This window comes from Hippoglossus stenolepis, chromosome 20, assembly GCF_022539355.2.
Source record: "Hippoglossus stenolepis isolate QCI-W04-F060 chromosome 20, HSTE1.2, whole genome shotgun sequence".
Taxonomy (NCBI): domain Eukaryota; kingdom Metazoa; phylum Chordata; class Actinopteri; order Pleuronectiformes; family Pleuronectidae; genus Hippoglossus; species Hippoglossus stenolepis.
The window spans coordinates 18,653,279-18,675,937 of NC_061502.1; the positions used below are offsets into that span (position 1 = coordinate 18,653,279).

The following is a 22,659-nucleotide window of genomic DNA, read 5'->3' on the forward strand; positions in this document are numbered from 1 at the left end:
CCCGCCTCCTGTACCGGAGCAGGGGATGAATGTTATGGAGGGAGGGGGGGGGGGAAATCAATCTGCCTTTCACCAAGTCTTCATTAGTTTGCCTTTTGTCAAGCGGCCGGGTCAAACCCAATTGGTCTGCTTCCTTCAACCGGGAGAAAGGTCAAGTCAATAAATGGGTGTTTGTGTGTGTGTGTTGTGTAGAGGTGACTACCCCCCCCACCCCACCCAGGACCCCCAGTCCAACAAGTCGCAGATCACCGTTTCCCCTCATCAATCAATCCTGTCCACTCCGACATTCGGGGAAAATACAGCAGGCAAACATAAAAACTGCAGGAAAATTGAATTGAGTGTCAGCATCGAGCAGATACACACCAATAAAAGGCAAACTGCAATATCTACTGTTTTATTATACTGTTGGTCGTCAGTATTGGTCTCGATAGGTAGAATTTAATTTGAAAAACAACACTTGTACACGCTCCCTAACACATGGCTGATTGCTGCTCCGCCTCCCTTTCTGGGCACATAATGAAAGTAATCATATCACCGAGACGTCAGCGTCCATGTTTTATTGTAATGTCTTTACTGTCAATAAGTGAGCTCCCACTGGAGTGTTATTTTACTGCCAGAACCAGGTTTTTAACTAAACACTCGGACGCAGATATAGATTTGTTTCCCTTCTCGTCTTCAACAGCATCGTCCTCTCCTCTCCTCTCCTCTCCTCTCCTCTCCTCTCCTCTCCTCCGCTAACGGCCGTCAGCTAATATTGATTAACTTGTGATGCTGGTTTTCAGGTCGGCCACATTATCAACACTCAGCACCATTCAGGCCACTGGGAGCCACGTGTTTTATGGCCAGTTAGGTCAGGTAGTCTTGGCTCTGGCTCAGCTTGTTAGGAGTGCGGGGACCAATGAAGTGTGGACAAGGCCTGAAGGGAAATATCTTGTTTGTTTTTTTTATTGGTTTGAATTTATTGACTGGGATTTTACCAGTGGGATGATCGTAGATAAGTCGATGGTGGGTTGTTGAGGGTAATGGGTTTTTCTTTCCTGTCGATTTGAATGGAAGTGGTTTAGATCATCTGACGTGTGAAGAATCAAAGCAACGCAGCAGTTTCAGGATGATCATCGAGCCAATTTACTGAATCCAAGAACAGGTGTAAATCCCTGATAATAGAAATATGGATGACATGACAAAAAAATAAAACATCATCTATCCACCTCCTTCATGTTGGTGGATGGAAAATGATCCAAACTAACTTTTCCCCAAAGATGATCTCTATCGTTTGGGGTAGTTCTCAATTTAAAGTGTTTATTTTCTACGCTAACTTTGGTTTTAAACAATTAGTTATTGATGCAACGCTTTACCCCTGAAAACAAAAGGCCAAATGTTAGTGGATCTTCGAGGGAGTTTTCTTGGTTCCAGTGTAAAGTGGAATTTTAATGACCAATCAGATAACTCCTAACCACTGGTTTCCTCTGTCTCCTTTGTTCTGGGACTGCAGCCGTTGTTATTGTTCACTGTGTATCTCTTACTGCTATTTGCCGTTTCCCTTAATTACAGAGCTGCGCTTTAAACTTTCTCGTTCCCTTAATTTGTCGACAACATTGTTGTTTTAGCCGTGCTCGGGGGGGAAACAGACCGGATTTCTCCTCCTCTTTCAGCTTAGGACGTTTCAACAAGATAATCACTTCATCACTGTTAGAGGAGTTTGTCTTTTAATAAAGAAATACAAACCACGTTCATTCAATAAAGACGGCAGCCGCTCACTATCATGGAAGCGTATTAAATGCGCTCCTCTGTCAGCGGAGACTGTGGGAAGGCAGCGTCCTCTTTTCTTTTCCAACGGTACAATACTGACCCATATATGGTTGTTGAAATACTAAACCGCTTAGGAAATCCCTCACTGATCCCTGAAGAACTGGTCCCATAGGCGGAGGGAAGGGGATATTGTCCTCTGGCTCCGAGCGGTGAGGAGGCGAGGTGGAAAAATGTTTAGGTGGTGGATTTCGTTTCCAGAGCAGCACGGGTCAGAAAGCTGGTTTTATTGGCAGAAATGTCAGTGTCTTTTTTTTTTAAAGACTTGTAGCCTTACTGAAGGAGCTGTGGCGACGGGAGCCTTGTTTTCAGCTCAGCACTCAGGGGAACAGCACTGAGAACAACAGGTTGATCCGATTGTCCTGGTTCACTTGTCTTTAGGGCTCATTATCATATGTAAGTCTTAATTTTGCCGACCTTTTTTCTGTGGATTCAGTTCAATGACGCGTTTTCCATTGCATTTCATAATTTAATCCCCATAGAGACTTAATGATGATTAGCCACGATTCAAGTGTTATTTGCTCCAAATCACCACACGCATTATTTCTCCAGTTCCCAGAATGAGCAGAATCATAAAGCGAACCTCGACGTATTCTTTGAAAGCCGCGATTATCATCACTCTCGAGACTAAGATGTAAACCATTACACTCAAGTGCAGTCGTCATAGTTTGCGGTGGATCGCGGCTCTAACAATGAAACCAGAAGATTGTTTGTTTGCCAAGACGTTCGGTAAAAACTCAGCACTTAGTGGAGAAACCACTCAGCCATTGTCTCCCAATAATAATAATACTAAGATATGTATTGTGTCCAAATCAATCTGCACTTTAAATAAAAACTCACATTATCTTCGCTGGGGTGAATTACACAACTCGGGTAATTTCTGTAAATTGATTTTTGTGGTTCGGTGGAAACAGCAGCCCGGGAGACGAGGCAGTGAAGCACAACGCTGCAGCATACGTGAGGAATAGTGATCAGATATGGAATATACATGATGTGTAGTACACAAGTGCAACAATACACTATTTTCTTGACCTCTTCACATTGGACTTCTTTACTTCCTCTGCACAAACAGAATTTATATTTCCCCATAGGTTCCCAGGCTTATAGGTTGCCTCCCTGTGTGCAGTACTGGAGATGCATATATGATTAGATTGACAAATGACCTGTATGATTATTTATTAAGCTCGTTGTTTGTGTCAAGCTTGGTTTTTGTTTGTCTTCTCACCATCAGCTGATCAGCAGATTTACCTGCGGCTCACTCTGGGTATTGCTACACCTCGGTTACCGGCCATTACATTTGAAATTCTAATTTGTTGTACCTGCACTCATTTGCATCCTCCTGCACACAGGTGGACACAAAATGGACCCACAGTTGCATTTGTGCCTGGAGAAGGATTCATTCTAATGGTGGACAGTTTGAACTGTCAGACACAGGTGTCGTTATTGACTGGGAAATGACTGCTTTGCATTTTGCCAGTTGCAGGGTTGTGGTATTGTGCAGACTGGCTCACTGGCCTCTCGCAGAACTGAGCCTTTATTAATGTTGATGGTGAGGATGGCCTGTTTGAGTAGTGTTAGCTGATACTTCTCACTTGGATACTTCTCCCTTGAGTTATGTCAGTAATCATCTGTCGGAGGATTTGATTTCATGGCGTCCATCTCTGGTTTCAAGTCAAACACAGCATGATGTTCCCATGTGGTTTTCAGGTAGTTCTGTCCAATGGGCGCAGGTCACAGCCAATAATGGTTACTCCTGGTTTCCAAAAACAAAGATATCACAGAACTAAATGCTTGAGGCTTCAAAATGTCGTCTCACAAACCACGGCTGACATCACGGTGGGGTTGCCGCTTGACTGATACTTTAACATGACCATCAGACTCACTATCTAACCCTAAAAGTTGCTTTCTGTAATTGTATTAACTCTCACGTCTGCAAGTTTTCCCCCCAAAAATGTTTCCTCAGTCTTCGTTAGTGTCCCAACGGTGCGCGGGGGCGACCGACGTCTTTTCCAATAGAAGTGCAGCCTCAGGGTCGAGTACATTTCATGATGTTTGATGTGTGAAACCTTGCGAACCCCCGTCTCTCCATCCATCCTGGAGATTGTCTGTATATTTTCCGTGCACACAGATACTCGTGGCGTCTGCGTAGAATCGTTTACATGATGCAAGAAGCTTCCTTCTGTGACGCTCGTTTCTGCCAACTTAATCATCGTGAATGTTTAATGCAATCTCATTTATTCCCATAAAAGGCTTGTGTGTGTGTGTGTATCTGCTCCCGTCCATTTGCTTATGTTGAAGTCGCAGCACAGGCTGTCTGGGCTCAGAGATAGGGATGAAAGAGATGAAGTAATATTTATTACGGAGGTGCACAGTGTTTCTCACGTCCCCACAGAGGGAAGGAGAGGGTGGATATAGAGAGAGATTAAGACATGCCTGGTAAACAACCCTGCAGCGAGAGAATCAACAAATCAGGCTTCATGTGAAAAGGGAAAGTTGTTGCGTGCTTCAACTGCGTCTGAGCACTCGCACGGGAACTTTATCAATTTGAACTTTTTCGGTGAAATCAAAGCCAAGATTTCTCTCGGCTCTTTCTTTGTTGCCTCATCAGTTTCTCAAACGGTTCTGCTCGGCTTTCTCAGTCTGTTCCTGTGTAACTCAGGAATTCTTCACACGTGAAGTACGCAGCAGGAGATTGTCCAAGTCAGATGTGTTCATAAGAACCTGGGTAGAGGATGCAGGACATGACGCATAAACTAAACTATGAAAATCATAGTTTTTGTTTACAGTACATAAATACCAGAGATAATCGCCAGAAGCTCTAGAATGTAGTTTTATTTCCAAGTTGCCATCTTCGCCTGCGTCTTCTACGTGTGTGGAAACCTCTAAATATTCGTATTCTTCCAGTTTCACCCTTCGTAATTTACAAACCTCATCAACAACTTCTCTTGGACATTTTTTTAAGTGGCTGGCAGCAAAAATGTCCGGAACATTTCTGGAGCAACCGACTCCGACATGTGCGTTTTCACATCTTCTGTAAAGTTTCAGGAGAATGTCCAGACTTGCACGATGTGTGATTGAGTCTCAGCTCATGTTTCCAGTTATCTGCTGAGTTGCTTGTTGTTTCAGTTGCTCGTTGATTTTTGGTGATATCTCGTTTGTTCTTTAGATACTAAGGGAGCAGCACTTGATTGCTTCTTCTGACGGAGAAACACGTGCGCGCCAACTCACTTCAAAGTCAAATCAATTCATCTCAATGACTTCTTCATGAACTCTCTCGATGTTTATGAAACTGATTTCACTCCAGAGTGATAATAATTGAAAAGTTTGCTGAGACTTTGCTGAAAGATGGGAAGTCCCGAGTGTCCCGCTGAGCCCTTTTCCATCAACGCCACTGCATAAATAATACATTTCTTATCTTTCTCTTCTCTGTTGCGGTTTATTTACTATTACGGTTTTCACTCCTTTTATTGATTAAGCTTTATTTGATTCATAAACAGGCTTTAATGGACATAAATAACGTTTTTAATTAACTTTTTACTCTCAACTTTATTTCCTGGGAGCAGTTCAATATGTATTTTGGATTATTTCTGCAGTTTTTGATCAGTTTTCCCTCGCCCTCTCTCCCTCCTCTCCCTCTCTCTCTGTCTCTTTGCTTGTTGTGATGCAGGATTGTTGCTTCCCTCTCTCTCTCCCCGTCTTTATCTTCCTCTCATGGAAATGGGAGTGAAGCAGTGAAGCATCTGCCCTTCACCACACACTCACCGGGGATGTGTCTGTGGCAGGCAGATGTGTGTGTTTGTTAGGCCCTCGTGCCAGTTGGCTCTCTGATGTCCTTATCTGCCCAACGGCCATATTGTCACCGTACCGACCTCTTCCTCTCTCCTCTTCCTCTCTCTCCGACTCGCCCTCTCGCCTCTGCCACTCTGACACAAACAGTGCACCTGTTACAAGGGCGTGAGTCCCAAGTGTTTCTCCAGGGACAGAGGCCGGATCCGGTTTCAGCTTCGCTTTCACCACAGCAGCCCCCGTGGGATGGGAACAAACACACAAACACACATTCCTCTTTTACACGCATTCCCTCAGTTGCAGATGACTTGAGGGACCCTGGAGCAAACGGGGTCATTAACCCCTCGATCTTTGCACAGCAGTTAATGATTTGCCATCGCCGCTCGGTGTGTAACGGCAGTAAAGAACACGCACTGGATCAACGCCAGGTTTTCATTTTGGGGACATTAACTGGAGCCTCAGCAGACCTGTGTACATCTGTGGTGGCGCACCACTTGTTGGGTCAGTGTCTAACACTGAATTAAACTTTATAACAGTGAAACACTATTTGTCAGACCCCCCAATAAGCGCCTGCTACACTGGGAGAGGGCTCCTCTCGATCACACCGCTCCCTCCGGAGCCATAAAAGACTTAGAAGATTCACAACTTTCTGCAGTCGCAGCCCTCAAGACGTTTGTGTTCCACTTTAACGACACCTGTGGATTTCTAGCAGAGATATTCAAGATTTCTCAAAACAAAATGTAAATCATAACGAATTCCAGAGAAAAACAACACATCAAATCATAATAATTTAAGTTTTTTCTGGGAAGGAACCGGAGGGTGGATGTACTGGAGGAGAAATCCTTGTCTCTGGTTGATCATCCAGCTCTGAGCTGTGCTTAACATTTACGACTACACTACTGCTTTATCAGAGGAAGTTTTTTACTGAGTTGCGTCTTCACAGCGTTCTTCAGATGTTTGATAGACACTTTTATGACTAAAGCTCAGGCATACGCTTCACATTATCATCATACATGCATTTGTTTCTGCTTGTAAGTTCGGGGGGGGAGCTCGGGGCAGAACGGCTGCTGCTTCACGTTGAAAGGGGACAATAGAGGTGGTTCAGGTATCTAGTCCTGAAGCCTCCTGGGCGCCTTCTGCTGGAGGTTTACTGGGCACATTCAAACTGGGAGGAGACCCCGGGGTAGACCCAGGACTCACTGGAGGGACCGCGGACATTTAAATTTGCACATTTTACACACAAAAAAAATACAAATGTCAGACGAGAGGAAAGAAACACTGAACAAGTATCACATGTCTCCTTTGGGAACTTTATAATCAGAAACGAGGTGAAGTTTCTCTCCGTTCTATCAAGAAGACGATCCCACGGTGAGATACAGTTCAAAATGATGACTTCTAAAAGTGAAGTGTCTCCAGTAATTACAGTGTGGACAAGGCGGCCGGCACATTCATAACACCATCATAATTCAACGTTGTCATTATAGCTGATTTGTTCTGTTTTCTAAGGAGGAGCACGACCTGTGAACACAGTTTAATTCTCACCTTCTTTGTGAGACCGAGCTCGTTTTTTTTTCCCCATAAAAGCTTCTCATCTCGCTAATGCACCAGATATTTGTAATCGGTGACGTTCCCCATTCAGGGGGCGAACAATGAAGAACGACGACCACACGAGCTCGACCTTGTAAACAGCATAATTGAAGCTCAGGTATCTGACTCTTAATGTGGAAGCTGCCTATGAATCTGTTTTTCCGTTTCATTGGAAAAAATACACAAAGACCAAATTGTTATCTGCAGAATTTGCAAAAAAAGACACGAGCACTGGCCTTGGTTGTTACACTGGGTGAATCCTTTACTGTTTTTCTTTTATTCCCCGCATGCTATAACACAATTTCCCCCGCTGATAGGAAACAGTTGTAAAGAGCGGAGGACGAGGTTCTGGCTGTGTGTGTCTGCACGTGTGTGAACTGAGGATGTGTGCATGTGCCTGTTTGTCATCAGTGAACACAACACAGTTATTAGTTCAGTGGCTGAGGTAGATCAATAGGCTGAGAGGATGGAGGTGGAGCAGGAGGGGAGGGGGTGGGGGGACAACAACTGAGAATAGGAATAAATTGAAGAGCAAAAGAGGAGGAGGTCATTCTCCACTCAGGGTTGATTGTCAACACTTCACACGCAGCCTTCCTGCAGAAAATAATCTCGTCCTCCGCCGCGTTGGTGTGTGTCTGTGTGTGTGTGTGTGTGTGTGTGTGTGTGTCTGCGCCTGTGTGCTTGAGATCTCCGCGGTAGATTGGACTCGCTGGTGTCCTAGAAAACCGTGGCACCTTAAACACAGAGCCAATTAGCACGGAGCTATTGTGTGTCTGAAATAGCTTCAGCCACCAGATCCTAATAACAGTGGTCAGCCCATAAAATCCTGCTCAGTTAATCCAATTAGATTCAACACACAGGGATCCTGAGCATTAAATCCAATAAGACTGTTTACACAGGCATGTTTAGTTCTGTGCACCACACTCACGTGTACAGACTGAATTAGATAGTAGATCCACGGACGTAGTAATTGGCTGTTTGGTGGTTTTTTGTCACAAAGTAATTGTTATGACAATTTCTGGAAGTCTTCGTCTGCTTAACGGTCCAGGCAGGAAGTCTTCGGCGAACGCTGTGTGCATGTGCCGGGGCCGAGGTTACCAATAATCAACCCCCGCCCACCTGACCCCGACTGACCCCCCACCCCCCACCCTCCCACAGAATCTAATTCAGTTGGAAACGCTGAGCGGCAGGATGCTGGTGATCGGCCGGGGTCTGATCAAATCATCCTCCCACAGGAAACAGAAAACCAACTGGAATGATGATGATGATGATGAGAAACAGTCGAGCCCAGACCAAATATTATGGAGTAAATAAAAACATCTGATACCAATTTATCAGCAAATATATAGTTATTGAAAATGGCAACTAGAATGACACTCAGTAGAGCGTGCCACCAGTAGAACCAGTGGTCCCTGGAAATTCAATCAAGCTGCACCAAATTATACACATTCATGATTGTTATCAAACCCTTATGACAAAGTATATAATAGTAATAGTTGCCTCATAAGGACGTATCAAATCCCAATTTTGTAACAATACCCCGATATATTCAGTGCTTATTTATCTACGTTGAAAATTCGGGGGAGCACTTTCTGTCAGCCTGATCTCCGTGTCCTTGGCTCTGCCCTCGTCCTCCTCCTGAATCGTAATGCGAACACGTAGAGCATCTCTTAATGTGACATCCATATACAGTAGCAGCGGTAATTAGCAGACTCACTAGCTTTAATTAGTGGGTTCAAGTGGAGGAAAAGCTATTTCTATATTTTCCTTTTGATGTGTCTGTCGGGTGTTATGTAAATGAGGCGGCTTTTGTTCCGTGCTTGTGTTTGTGTTTGTGTACGTGTTTAAAAGACGAACACCGGTGTCACGAGCCGTTGACCTGTCTGGTTAAACCAACACTGAACCAGTCAAAGGTTAAAATTAGAGAAACAATGTGTGGATTTAGAGTTATTGTGTGTCTGTATAACAGTGATGCAGGTTGGTGCAAAGGCTATAAGAGGTAAATGTGCTAATTAATCAATCCTCCACAATAATTATCAGAGTTTCCTTTAGTATTAAACTGTTGTTTGGACGAGTAACAACATTTGAGGAAGTCCCCCTGGATTTAAGAGACTGTGACGGACGTTCTTTACAGTTTTCTAACTTTTCCAGACCAAACGTGAATAGACTGACACATTAATACGCTGATTTAATTGATAGTGGAAATAATAGGCTGTTGCAGCCGAACTAATTCTGCCAGAATTAATTCTGGAACTAATTGGCCAGAGGCACTGTCCTGTGGATGAGGTTTCTACAGGCTCCACTAAACTTGATCTTATGGTTTCTTTTTTTATCTTGTAATATACTGGAGCTTTTCATATTGTAGCTTTCAACCAAACCCCCCTTCGAGCTTGTCTTGTCTCACTGCTCAATTCACAGTGGTTATGAGTCGGGTGGGAGACGGCGTCGTCACTGTGAAAACCAGTTTCCAGGCTGGTTTCCTGCTTGACTCACCGAATGGCTCACTACTGCCGTACTTTACTGTGTTTGGTTTTCTGGCCACCTCGACGGAGCGATTCGTTGGCCGGCTGGTTTACTGCCTGCTGTGGTCATTTGTACTCGCCTTTCAAATCATCACAGCTAATTGTTGTTATTCCTGGTGAGTGAGTGCTTGTCTCGGAGTGAGCTAATTAACAGTGAGTCAGCAGCCGTAACAACAAGTGACTGTGCCAGGCTGCACTGCAGGTTGTGGCTGCAGAGACACACACACACACACACACACACACACACACACACACACACACACGTGTATATGCTTGCAACAGGATATAGATCAGTTTCAATATCACTATGCCGAATGCACGTGGCAAAAAGCAAAGAGCTCAACAGCATAAAAATAATTCTCTGAATAAAGATTTTGATTATCAGCCATAAACTTGTAACCATCCAACAATGTCCTTACCACAAGATAACTCCACTGGTATACGCTCCTTTTAGAAGCCACAAGTTCGTACGATATCAACTGCGTTCTACGAAAAACACGTTTTAATTGCGATGTTCTCACTGCTATTACCGAAATGTTTACCACAACCGCGAATATCATGTTGGCTACGATCGGAGCATTCAGCATAACGTCACCGAGCAGCCATGGTTTCTCTTTCTGACACGCTGCGGCTTTTAGAGATGAAGAAAAGAGTCTAAGAGGCTGAAAATCACCACAACAAGGATAAATTCAAGTGCCGTTCTAAAAGTGGCCTGTCACCATTGGGTGCTATAGGTTACAGCATTACCACAAGTAAGAGCTTATATAAGACCAGAGCACTGTTATTATATCCCATCTGAAGGTGGAGGATAAAGAGTGTTAGCGAGTTTAATCCAGAGGCAGGTTTACGAAAGCTCTGGGACGAAGCCACATAACCTGGATTAGCAGGGCAGACACATCTGCAGCAGAAACAAGTGTCTGGTTGTTAGATTGAAAAAACCGCTCTTCCAGTCTCCAGCCAACGGCAGATTAAAAAGAGATGGAGCTCCAGTCACTTCAGCAGACGCTCTCAGCGGCGAATAACGAGACTCAGCAGCGGGCGGTGTTTCTGCTCGCAGGGAACGGGCCGATGTTTAGGTTTTATTTATCAGAGACGAGCCAATCAGTCAGTCGCTGGTCATAAATGGTTTATCTGCCACCGAATGGAACGCGATGAAGAAAACACTCGACGGGAATCACTCGAAAAGATGGAGAACGACAAACAGAATATTGTTGTCAACTTATCGCCCATGTATTATATGTGACTGGTCAATTAATCAAGTGTTTGATTGACAGGGAATGAATTGACGGCTGCTTTGATGACGGATCAATCACTGATGAATAACTGTCTCCACTTTCTTGGGTCTCAGATTGTAACTCGGGCTTTGGGGTAAATGTAATGAGATTTTCCTCCTGACAGGGCGTCCTTATCCAGTGTCTGCTTGTATGAACGTCTCATTTTGAAAAATGTAAATGTGTATTTCAAAATCCATTATTGATTTTTTTTCCCCCTCAAAACTCTAGCAGCTGTAAACAAAACCACAGCGTGGCGACGACTTGAAAAAATGATTTGATTCTCTTTTTGTTCCAGCTGAAAAGTGATTGTCATCTTTAACGCTTTTAATTTCTCATCTTCTCCTCTTCCTCCCCCTCTTCCTCCCCCACTCCTCCTCCTCCTCCTCCTCCTCCTCCTCCTCCCTGTCAGATGATGAAGCATGCATGGGACAGCTACAGGCACTACGCCTGGGGTTCCAATGAGCTCAGGCCCGTCTCCAAGCAAGGCCACTCGAGCAATCTATTTGGTGAGTGAGAGACTATGCACACACACACACACACACACACACACACACACACACACACACACACACACACACACACACACACACACACAACACACAACACACACACACACACACACACACACACGGATTGATCTCTTGTCCCTGCCACCAGCAGCCTTGGCCTTTAGATTAGCAGCCAAATTGGCCGTCAGTTAGTCATCCATCCATCGTGCCTCTAAATGTCAGTTTTATCATATATTTATATTCTGTTTGTGCTCCGCGCCAGTTGTCGGAGTCCGTGCTGTTAACGAGCGTCTTATTCTTTCTCCTTCTTCCTCCTCTGTTTTTACACGGTGGTATTTCTCTCCTGAGAACCTTATTTATCTGACTGCCTTTCATGCCAAGATAAATGCGGCTAACACACACACAGACACACACACACACACCTCTGTTTATGAGACAGGTCGTGTAGCAGTGACTGAAACTAGTCCTTTCTTATCCCCATAGCCACACACACACACACACACACACTGCTGCTCTCAGTCTCCTCTCATTGTGTTACGTTGGCTGAGGTTGTCGGTTTAAGAGCTGGACATGAAGCTGGAGAGCGGAGGATCACACGGATCTGCTGTGACGGCACATGTGCCAGTGGCAGAGGATCAATACAACTCATTAAAACCGTTAATACCGTCGTCATATTTAATCTGCAGTGGGTTTTGGTTGTCTCCGTAATTGTTCGCGCAGATAAAGGGACCACGGACTTGAAAGCGTTCGAGATAAAACTGCTTCTGGATCGACTGGTTAATATTTAAAAAAGCAGCAGCAGCCTTGAAACTGACATTTCTGATTTACTCTTCATTCCTGATCGCACGGGAGAGCAGAGGAGACGATCTCATGGAGGAGTTGAATAAATGAGCCTTTAATCTTCAATGAGGCTGTAGTGGCAGGGGGGGGGGGGGTGGTGTTGTTTCTGCAGGTGTCTTTATCTGCCCCCCTCCTAAGTGTTCGTACAAAATAATAACTCATTTATTCTGACTGATTAGATTAATAAGAGCGGGGATTGGATTTTTTTTAATTTTGTTCAGATCTCTGTTCTTCTCTTCTTGACCTAATTAAATTCTCAGAGAGAGAGAGAATATTTGTTTTGATACCTCCAGCCCCTGATGTGGGTCGTGTGCGCGTGAGGGAGACGAGGATGAGATGTTCTTCTGAAACTCACACACTCTGTCTGGTGTGTGAGTTTGTGTGTTTGTTGTTGTTTCCTTTCGTCAGCCTCCTGTGTAAAGGTAACAACCGCGTATTAACAAAAAAATAATGAATCTGACATGAACGTGCCCGGCAGAGTGGAAGGAAATAGAGAAATGGAAATGGTATTTAAGATGGTTGATGGATTATATTTGGCTCGGGGCAGAAAAGAAGGCTGTAAACACATCACATATAACAAAGTCTGTTAAATCCAACATGTCTGCACAGAACCGCCTGTTTACACATCCAGCAGAAACACGTGTGTCAGAGCCAGCCGGTCCTCGTCTCTTCTCTCACCTCTGCTCTGCTCTTGAGGGAAACATCTGGCTCTGTAGCAGCTAAATGCCCTTTGTGTTTACACATGATGTTTATAGGGTACACTCTGTGTTTTTAAAAAGAGTTCAGAGCCCGAGTGTTTTGAGTTTTCTGTCTGTTTCCAGCAGCATCACATTAGTACTTAATGCAGTACTACTGTTGGATTGTTCACTGCAGTAAAAAGCAAACAGCTGGATACACAACTGTTTTAACATGTCACAGAAGACTCTGTATCTGATATCCTTGGGAGAGAAGAGCTTTTTTTAAAATACTAGCTTTCAATACTTGTCTGTAGTTATTAGCTGAAAGTGAAAGTGTGACTCTACTGCAGCAGGGAGCGGAGTACCCGTCATCACGTGACAAGAGGAGAGAGGTGACTGGCGAGGACGATGGTTTGGTGTTCGAGGACGGTTAAAGTGTTACGGTTGTTTTTGAAAGTTCAATGGTTCACCGTGTCTTTCGGCGAGCGTGCGACAGCGCTGCACAAGAGACTTAAGTTACAGAGATGATATGTTTTTTAGAGAAGTGGTCCGCCATAGTCTGGGTTATTCATGGGAAACCCTGCACACAACGTCAAGTGCTGGAAGATTGAGGCGGCACTAAAATCTAAGATTAGAGTGTAAGCGCTCTAAGATACGTCTTGTCTTGTAAAATGTCACGTGGAACCGGTAACGTCGGCGTTGTCCCAAGTTTATTATCTGATGATATGCACTTATTGGATTTTATGAGGAAATGTTCAAGTCACAGATACGACTTCAATCTGTTTTACGAATTGTAGGCAGTGATGACGTCGATGTCAAACTGTAATACTTGTGTTTGAGATTAAAATGTAAATCCCTGAGATGTGTTATGTTCACAAAGGCCCTGATATGTTGTAAAATGACATTTTAATAGAAAACCCTTCACTGAAACACACGTCAGTCTGAAAACCTCGTGGGAAACGTGTGTCTGTTTCATTATATATATTGTGGAAGATGTACAGAATCATTTTTTAATGATTACCTTCTTGTGTTTAATGAGCAAATTCAACTCAGTGTAAAGTCCGTCCCCTGTTTCATTACCGGGGGTTTATCGTACGTAAATGTGGGCAGAGGGAGGAATGCAGCCGAGTGAATACTAATAGTGAGATTAGCCAGTTCAACTCCCCGTGTTAGTCTCTGTCTCCGTGTCCCTCGAACCATCCGTCCCTCACGTCCGCGCTACAGAAAAGCAAATAGGTTTTAGTTGACTGCTCCAGCAGAGACCCAGTTTCATCAGTAAATAAGACAGCTTGGCCCCAGGGCCTTGTCACGGCCGTTTCCAACTCCTATAGAACACGATGTATGACGGTAATATTTGCCCGACTTGGAATATTATGCAAAGAAGCCACTTTCCATCACTAATATGTTTCCCTGATGTACACTAACCTGAACGGCACGGTTCCAAGGAGCCAGGAGAATTTAAAAATTTAAAAACCTTGCTACGACATGAGAGATCTGGTGTCAGTTCAATAATTTGCTATATTTTATAACTAAAATAAGTGACGTGAGAAGGAAAACCTGGTTGAGGATAAAACCGTCAGCTGCCAGTTTCAATTTGCTGCTCTTCCACTCGCTGGCCTGGAAAATATTGAATCCATCATCCCATCATCTGAACTTTATGGGATCTCACGGATAAATTGATAATTCTTGACGAATATTAAATTCACTGTTTTTAAATTGTCGTTTGTACGCGATCATTTTGCAGCTCGTGTTAAGTTCCTTCTACATAAAATGCTAATTTGTTCCACCCTCACACGCAGGGTTACTACTACACAAGTAAGTGTTACGTTTACCTCACACATTCAGGGGCGCTAATGATCATTATCAAAAATCATTAACATTGTAGTTGCAGCTTCTGTTGCTCTTAAAAAAAACGAATATTTTTGAACCAGCTTAAGTATTTGTATCAAGAAGCTCATAGAAACTAGGTTAAAAGGATAAACTCGTGTAAATCTGTGTATCTTTCATGTAATAAAATGTCAGGAAGAATCATTTCCATGTTCTGAAATGCACACAATTGTTTATTTAACAAATTTTAAGCTAAATTCTTTTCCCCCCTTCGTGGGAATTTACCAGCAACCACGTATGCTTGCTAACGTTTGGCAGTCAACGAGGTTCCTCTTCTCCGCCAACAGCCATTGGCAGACGATCAGCCATCATTTGGATATGCTCTATCCAACAGTATTGCAAAATTAGTTTTTCTAAACCCAAACACTTCAGTGCGAAGGAGCCAGAGATAATAACAAAGATGCAGTCGGCTCCAGATCTCGTATTAGCGTTGACGCTCGGTGTCCAATTTTAAAACCCTCTGCCCATCTCTTTGTAGAAGTGTCAGCAGCTACGCTCTAAACAAGAGGGAGTCTTGTTTTAATTAGTCTTGGAAGAGTAAAAGTCGACAGAACTGTGCTGGCATTCGACAAAAAAGTCCGAACAGATCGGCTTTGATTGTGTAACTCGCTTGCAACAGAAAATCTAAAATTACAGGAGACGAAAAATAGAACCAATCCATTAAAGCCTGTTTATCCGGGGTCGGTGCAGAAGAGAGAAGTTGCTAGAGGCTGCTTCTTCGTATTGCTTCTTTGTCTGATAAGTTTAAAGGTCTGATATTGATTGGTTTATCAGGACTGATGGGGTCCTGCACTGTTCCCTGCCAGAGTTGCAGCAAAAACACAGATAATCTTTACTGTTTGTATTTCTCCTCCTGCTTTTCTCACTGGTTTAAGGTGAACGGAGCTCATTTGTTAAAAAAAAACCAAAACGTGGCGTTACCAAACACAGTTTAGCAACCTGTCAATCAAAATATGACGAAAGTTGTGGGTGTGTTTGCTTACGTTGCCAGACTTTAGTAAATCAAATATTTTGACAAACCAATTAGCTGAGTTTTGTAATGTTTAATTAGCTGTAAATCTGAATTATTTCAGATTTAAATTGAGGATTTGTTGCTGTTATGAACACGCGTCTGTGCCGAGAACCTCCAGCTGCGTTGTGCACGTGTGAAAGTTCAACTCTGGATTAACTCCTGTGACAAATCTCCAGGTTTTACCCACGTGTCTGAAAAACGGCTCAAGTTTCATTGTCTGGGAGAAGACCTGACAAACAGAATGAAGATGAAAACAGATTCATCTCTTTAGTGTGAGTATTAATAACCGGGGCGTTCGATAACAGCAACATGATTCACAAAAACGAGCCCATTTGAGATCACAATGCATTTCACATTGAGCAGGTAAGTGATTGTTGTTTGATCCTGTGTCAAGTCGGTTGTAACAGCTTTTCACTGTGGTGCAACAAAATTCTTCGTCACAAACGATATGTCATCTTGCTCACGCGCGCGGCGGCGTTCGCCCTCCTGTCAGCCCAGCTCTATAAATACAGCCCGTGCCGCTCACGCATGATCCGTCTCGTTATGCGGCGACTGAGCGATTGTGGCACTTTGGATGCAACGTCGATAATATGATGCAGAGGCGATTGATTGGTTTAATAAACGTGTGCAGTGGCCACGGGCTCCGTGTCAGTAGCCGCAGCGCTGCTCGACAGCATTAAATACAAACGCTTTTCAATCAAGTTGATGATGTAATGCTTGGATTTCATCTTTTTTTCGTGTCTGGTCTAATTACAATATTTGTATATTTTTGTGAGGCAAAACTTCCGCTACAGTAAAACGGCTCCCGGTCCCTGGAGATCCCGTAGATTTACTCCGATTTGCTAAAATTAAATACAGCCCGAGGCTCTGATGGCATCCGTCTCTCCAGCTGCCAATTCCACATCCTCACTAAGCTGTGACGTTGTGGATTTGTTAGTTTACTGTATGTTTGATGACCCGGAGAATCAAGATGTTAGAAAAGAACCACGTGAGGGTTTCAATGCCAAAAATTGACATGTTAAATGGTTGAAGTAATAATTTGACTTCATTAGATCCCCTTCCTGCATAGCAGCCTTGTGACAGTCCGACTCCATCACTATCTGTCTTCATGAACTTTCTTTCTACTTCTAGTTCAAGCACTTACGGCTCTTTTCTCTTCTTTTTCTGACCCTATCTCAGTGACCAGAATGGTGAATATGTGAACTGTCCCCCCGAAGATGAATTATTACCTTGTTAACTTCCTCCAGATCGTCTGGAAGTCATTTGGCGCTCGGTGGCAGCGAGCTGTCAGCCCAGCCTTCAGCTGCACCCGGGCTCCTGTTAGACATTATGGACTCTAATTTAATCTCTGCCCCCGTTACAAGCCAATGAGCCAGAGGTGAAGTTTGTTCCAAGGCTTTATTGCCGAGTCCAGTTGTTGTTGTTTTGCAAGGACGCGGTGGAGAAAAGCAGAGAAAAGTTTTAGAACATAGTGTTCAGATTAACAAGTGCACGTCAGTTGATGGAATCTGGAACCAACTCCTCCTCGCTGCAGGTGCAGACACTTAAATGTGAATTATTTTCATTTTAGCGCCCGTGGAAAGATCTGTCACAGCTGCAAAAACATCAGTCTGAGGCTGAATCCACATTAATATGTGTGAGTTTGAAAACCACATCAGTGTTGCTGTGTTCACACCTGGTGTTCGCTCTCCTTCAGGGCCGTTGAGCGCCTGAGACATGACATCTGGAAACGCTGCTGGCTTTTTAAAAAAAACGTCAGTTATTAGTGTGGAAACAATGATGCATTCACCTGCTCCACCAACCGAGAACTGCACGTCTAACACCTACTGTCAGCAACACTTCCACCTCATTGTTCTTTTCACCGTCGCTGTTTCTTGTTTTGTAGAATTCTGTGAAACTCGCCAATCAAACGCGGAGAAGACAATCTGCTTCCTGTTTAAAAAAAAAACAATGTAAATCATCATGTGACTTACGTTTCCCGGGAATCTATGGTAGTATAGATGCGACATTTAAACTGGAAATGAGTCAATATGGATGTAGCCTGAGCCAAGAGGCCATAAACCCTTCCTCTTCCATGTAAGTGGATGGGAAATGGACCAAACTACACATGATTACATTTTCCCAGAGATGGTTTCTGTCATTTTAGGTTGTTCTTATCACACTGATGTTCACACGCATCAATAAGTTTGATTTTAATTAATTACTCTCTCTGCAAAGTAATCCATAAACAGATCCACGTACTTGTATTCAGCAGGAATATTTGTACGTGGTTTAGTGGGTGGATCGTCTTTTTCAAGCTCTGCTCAGATACAGGAGGAGACAAACGTCTTCCAGGCGTCTGTGGCCTCAGACCTTCGGATGGTTCAGCAGCTGCTCTGCAGTTGAAGTCTGCTGTGTTGTGTCTTTGTGATTTCCTCGCTGGTCCAGTCTTTAATTGACCCCGTTGTTCACTGTGCTGCACAAACGGCCAAACAAGCAAAAGGTTGGAAACACGGGCTCTCCTCGCCCCCGGCTGGACTCTCACTGAAGCCGAGGGCCGGCGTCGGAGGAGCTCGTGTGTTCACCCAACCGGAGAAGAAAAGGAAAAACCCCATGGGCCGTCTTTATTCTGTCCAAGATAAACACACTTGACTGGGCCACGGTGCAGCAAAGGTCACAACTGAAGTCTCCTGTAGCAAGCAAAGAGGAAATGGCAGAATTTCTATGTCGTGTGTGTGTGTGTGTGTGTGTGTGTGTGTGTCTGTGTGTGTGTGTGTGTGTGTGTGTGTGTGTGTGTGTGTGTGTGTGTGTGTGTGTGTGTGTGTGTGTGTGTGTGTGTGTGTGTGTGTGTGTGTGTGTGTGTGTGTGTGTGTGTGTGTGTGTGTGAACCACAGGAGACAATTAGAGAAACCTTCAAAACCCGACTCGTCTGAAATGACAAATGTCAGAAACACAACGACCACGATACAGTAACATATCATTTTTAATGAGAGCCAGACAATATTCACTGATATGAAAACTTTCATTTTACAGAATAAACGATGCAAAAAAAGATGCACATTTATATGAACATATTTATAATAAGGTTTATTGTAAACCTCCGTTACATTTATTTTGTCATAAGGGTTTGATCACGACATCTTAGGTGCTGATATCCAAATAATATTGGAATTTTTAATTTTTACAATCTGCTAATATGTTGACTTGTAGAAACTTGATACATCAGATTGTTTTAGTAGGAAAAATAAATTAATGTTTACTTTCTCTACTTTAAAATCACCCTTGAAAATCTTAGCTTTTGGTTAAAAAAAAAACAACGAAGTTGTTGTTGTGTACTACAGAGAGCCAGTTGTGTTGTAGTTGAGATGTGCTGCCCTGAGATCCAAGTCAAACTTTTCTCATGTAATCTGTGTGAAAAGAATAAAACGAGACATGATTTAGTGCAGAACTTCGATGAGAAAACTGTGTGGGACTGAATATTTCTTCTTTCTCTTGGCGTCTTCCCTTCCTCTGCTTCTTGGGTTCAGCTAATTCACATTGTGCTCTGACAGCCTGTTGACACTTTGGTTATTAGTTGGACAGTTGGACGGATCCGTTGCCACCGGCAGCGTGAAGAAATAAAAGGCCTGCGTCCCCTGAGACACGCAGTCTTTGCAGCGGAGGTTATCTGCCTGGCCCTGCCTGGAGTGCTTTAAAAGGCCGGTGGATGAATGGCAGGCTTTGCTACAGACGCTGCCAGCGGTTTGTGATGGTTCCTCTTCTTTATGTTGTTTCCCCCCCCCGCCTGTCTCCCGTGGCCTTTCCTCCATCTCAGCCCTCTCAATGGCTTCTGTGCCCCTCGTCCCCCGACGTGCTGCTGCAGCTCCTGGTATCAGTAGATAGCGACGCTGCGTGTTGTTACCCAGATGGAATAAAAAGCCGAACTGAAGCTTCTTCCTTTTTACTCTTGACCTTGAAAGGTTCCTCAAGTAAATGCTGCATCCAGGGTTGTGAGGATAGACGGGGATCTCGGAGCTTTGTGGATATGAAGATGTAAAATCCTGCTGAGTGGGTGCTCAGGATGCGGGGGGGGGCAGGACAGGATGTGGAACTTCTGCAGTACCAGTGTTTTTGTTTCTGGCACAGTGACACACCAGCGTCGCTCTGGAATCTGCACGGCTCCTCTTTGTCATCCTGCTGCGGGTTAGAAATGCCATCGACATGCACGTCGTCTCTCAGGGAAGTTTCCAGATGGTCTCCTGCTGGATTCTCACATTGGACAATCATGTAAAATGTCCATCTGTAAACTGTATTTCTCATGGAACCTTCTAGCCCCATGCATACAGGCACATTTTGGTCACTCTCAGAATATAACCGTGCTTTTAAAAGCTGTTTTTGTATCCACGGTGTTTTATTACTGCTCAAACAACAGGCTCTTGTTCTCCAAACAAACTAAGTGTGGCTGAGCAGTGTCTTTAGCTGCTCCACGCTTTGTGCCAGAACCTGATTCGGGTTGTTGGTTCGAATCCAGCACAGATGTCTGTTAAACCATGTTCTGTTATAACTTCAAACGTCTCCCAGCTGGCTTCTCCTCTGGCTCATTTGGACTCTGTCCGGGATTTCAACACGGGCTTTATTTATCATAGAGACGACTGCAACCATAACAACTCGAAACGATTGTGCAATTTAATTTATTCTCATTTTTAAGCCTTTTTTGGAACGACTGAGGACACGAGTATGTTCCTGAGGTTTTAGTTTTTTAACGCCGACAGAGGAGAGTGAGTCACGGTGCAGAGGGACACTAACTACCAAATGAAAAATAAACAGTAATGATAGTAAAACTAGCTAATTCCAGTGGGGTGAATACACAACAGACCACTGGGCTTTCCAGCTGTGTTCGTACATCGGCCCACTCTGACATTGTCTTGACCTTTCACCTCGGGGGCTGGCAGGAACCGCTCTGGAGAATGTCCAGAGGAACTGACTCACATATTTGCTTTCTCTCACCACACAGCCCCCGTCAGGAGAGTGTTCAGTGACTGTCTGAAAGCAGCAGCAGCAGTAGTGGATGAAATGTACAAACGCATCACCTGCAGCCATCAAAGTCCAAGTTGCTTCTGTTCAGTCACATCGTGTTTGATTCTGTTCCCGGTATCGTGCCGTCCTCGGAGTCCACGCAGGGCCGTCGCCAGCGGGGGCCGCAAATATTGTTATCTTCCACCAGTCAAGAAGGCAAAAATTTATTTTGGTGTCTTTCTATTTCCAGACAAGTCATTTATTTGGTTATGTAATTTGACATTGAGTCCTGGGCTGCAGCCTCAGCTCCCTCACTGCGTTGTCTCTGAATCAGATATTCAATCTCTGTAATTGAAATGGATGGAGTAATTCTGCCCTGGCCTTCCCTCAGGTTTTGGTGTTGAAAGTGTGTGTGTGTGTGTGTGTGTGTATTTAGTTGTGTCTGAAATTATGTAAATCACACGCTGCACTATGGGGGTGTGTGTGTGTGTGTGTGTGTGTGTGTGTGTGTGTGTGTGTGTGTGTAGAGAATAGACAAGGGAGCACTGCAGCAGCAGACACGCACACACACACACTGTTTGTGCTGTGTTAAAGCACAAGCACAAGTCTCCTGAGCTTATGCTATATCCAATTAATCATGTACACACACACAGCACAAACCCACTGAACCAACATCCTGTATCAATCACTCTTTATTAGTACAGCATTTTGTATCCAAACAATACACACACAAAACAAACAGTATTAACACAAACTGAGGTTTGACAAACTGAGGTGTAGCAACTCCACCCATCTTCCTGATGGCTGCTGAGAATGAACACACACCTGAACACATTCACACACTCGCTGAAGTCTGGTCCCTGGACGTTTGCATATGTGAATTAAAAACAAAATGCAAAACAACTACATTCTCCAATCCCTCCTTTATGTGAGAGACACACACACACACACACACACTAGTGGAGCATGGTATTACCTTTCACTGTAACCTTGACAAAAAGTGTTGACGCTTGAATATCTGGCAGCAGGAGCCAAGAGGTTAATACACTTTGAGGATGTGTGCGTGTGTGCTCGTGCTTCCTGCTTACGCTAACATGATTAGCCAAAACCTTAGCCATCACTTTCCCCTCACCTCCCCCCTCTGCAAAACCTCTCAAATGTGCAGACTCCACATCCAGGCTGAGGTAGCTGGGGCCAAACGGGATCACCAGCGGGGCCGAGGGTGTTGAGATCTGGATCAAATTTTAGGATTAAGGATTAGACCTGGAGTTTGCATTGAGCTAACTTTACAGTGTGGGCTCGGGAAGAAGCAGCGAGCTGAAGAGAAACATTCAGGGAGAGCCTCACAAGATGAGAGCAGCCGTCCGTTTCCTTTATCAGTGACACTTTGCTGTCGGTCTTGTGAAGGCTGTCGCTGCTATTTTTGAGCTGAAGGTCCTGAGTGTGTGTTTAGAGACAATATTAAATTCTCTCCACCAGTACAGGTGGAGACGGGTCATGTTTGCAGCCCCGTCTATTCTCTGTCAACCTGTTTATTGCTTAGCAGGTTGACAAAGTCTCAAATCTAAAGTTCTACGGATTTTCACGACAGTACAATAGACTTGAGTTGACTCAGTTTTAATGGTGATCTGGTTCTGACGTGTGTTGTTGTGGTAATTATCATCCAGCTGTTTTTAGGCAACGCAAATATCCGAGTCAGTTGCACAGGACATTTTCCAGAACTGCTCCTTGCAGCCCTCTAGTAAAATTGCAGGAAAATGTCTGTTAAGTCCTTGTATGCTTGTT

General features: G+C 44.1%; 1 protein-coding gene across 1 annotated transcript in view; it reads left to right on the forward strand.

Annotated features, from left to right (window-relative positions):
* man1a1 (mannosidase, alpha, class 1A, member 1) overlaps positions 1 to 22,659 on the forward strand; it is a 94,211-nt gene that overhangs the window by 14,922 nt on the left and 56,630 nt on the right. Inside the window, exon 2 of the mRNA XM_035143942.2 lies at positions 11,385 to 11,481. Within this exon, the coding sequence (XP_034999833.2) occupies positions 11,385 to 11,481 (97 nt within the window). The remainder of the gene's footprint in view (positions 1 to 11,384; positions 11,482 to 22,659) is intronic.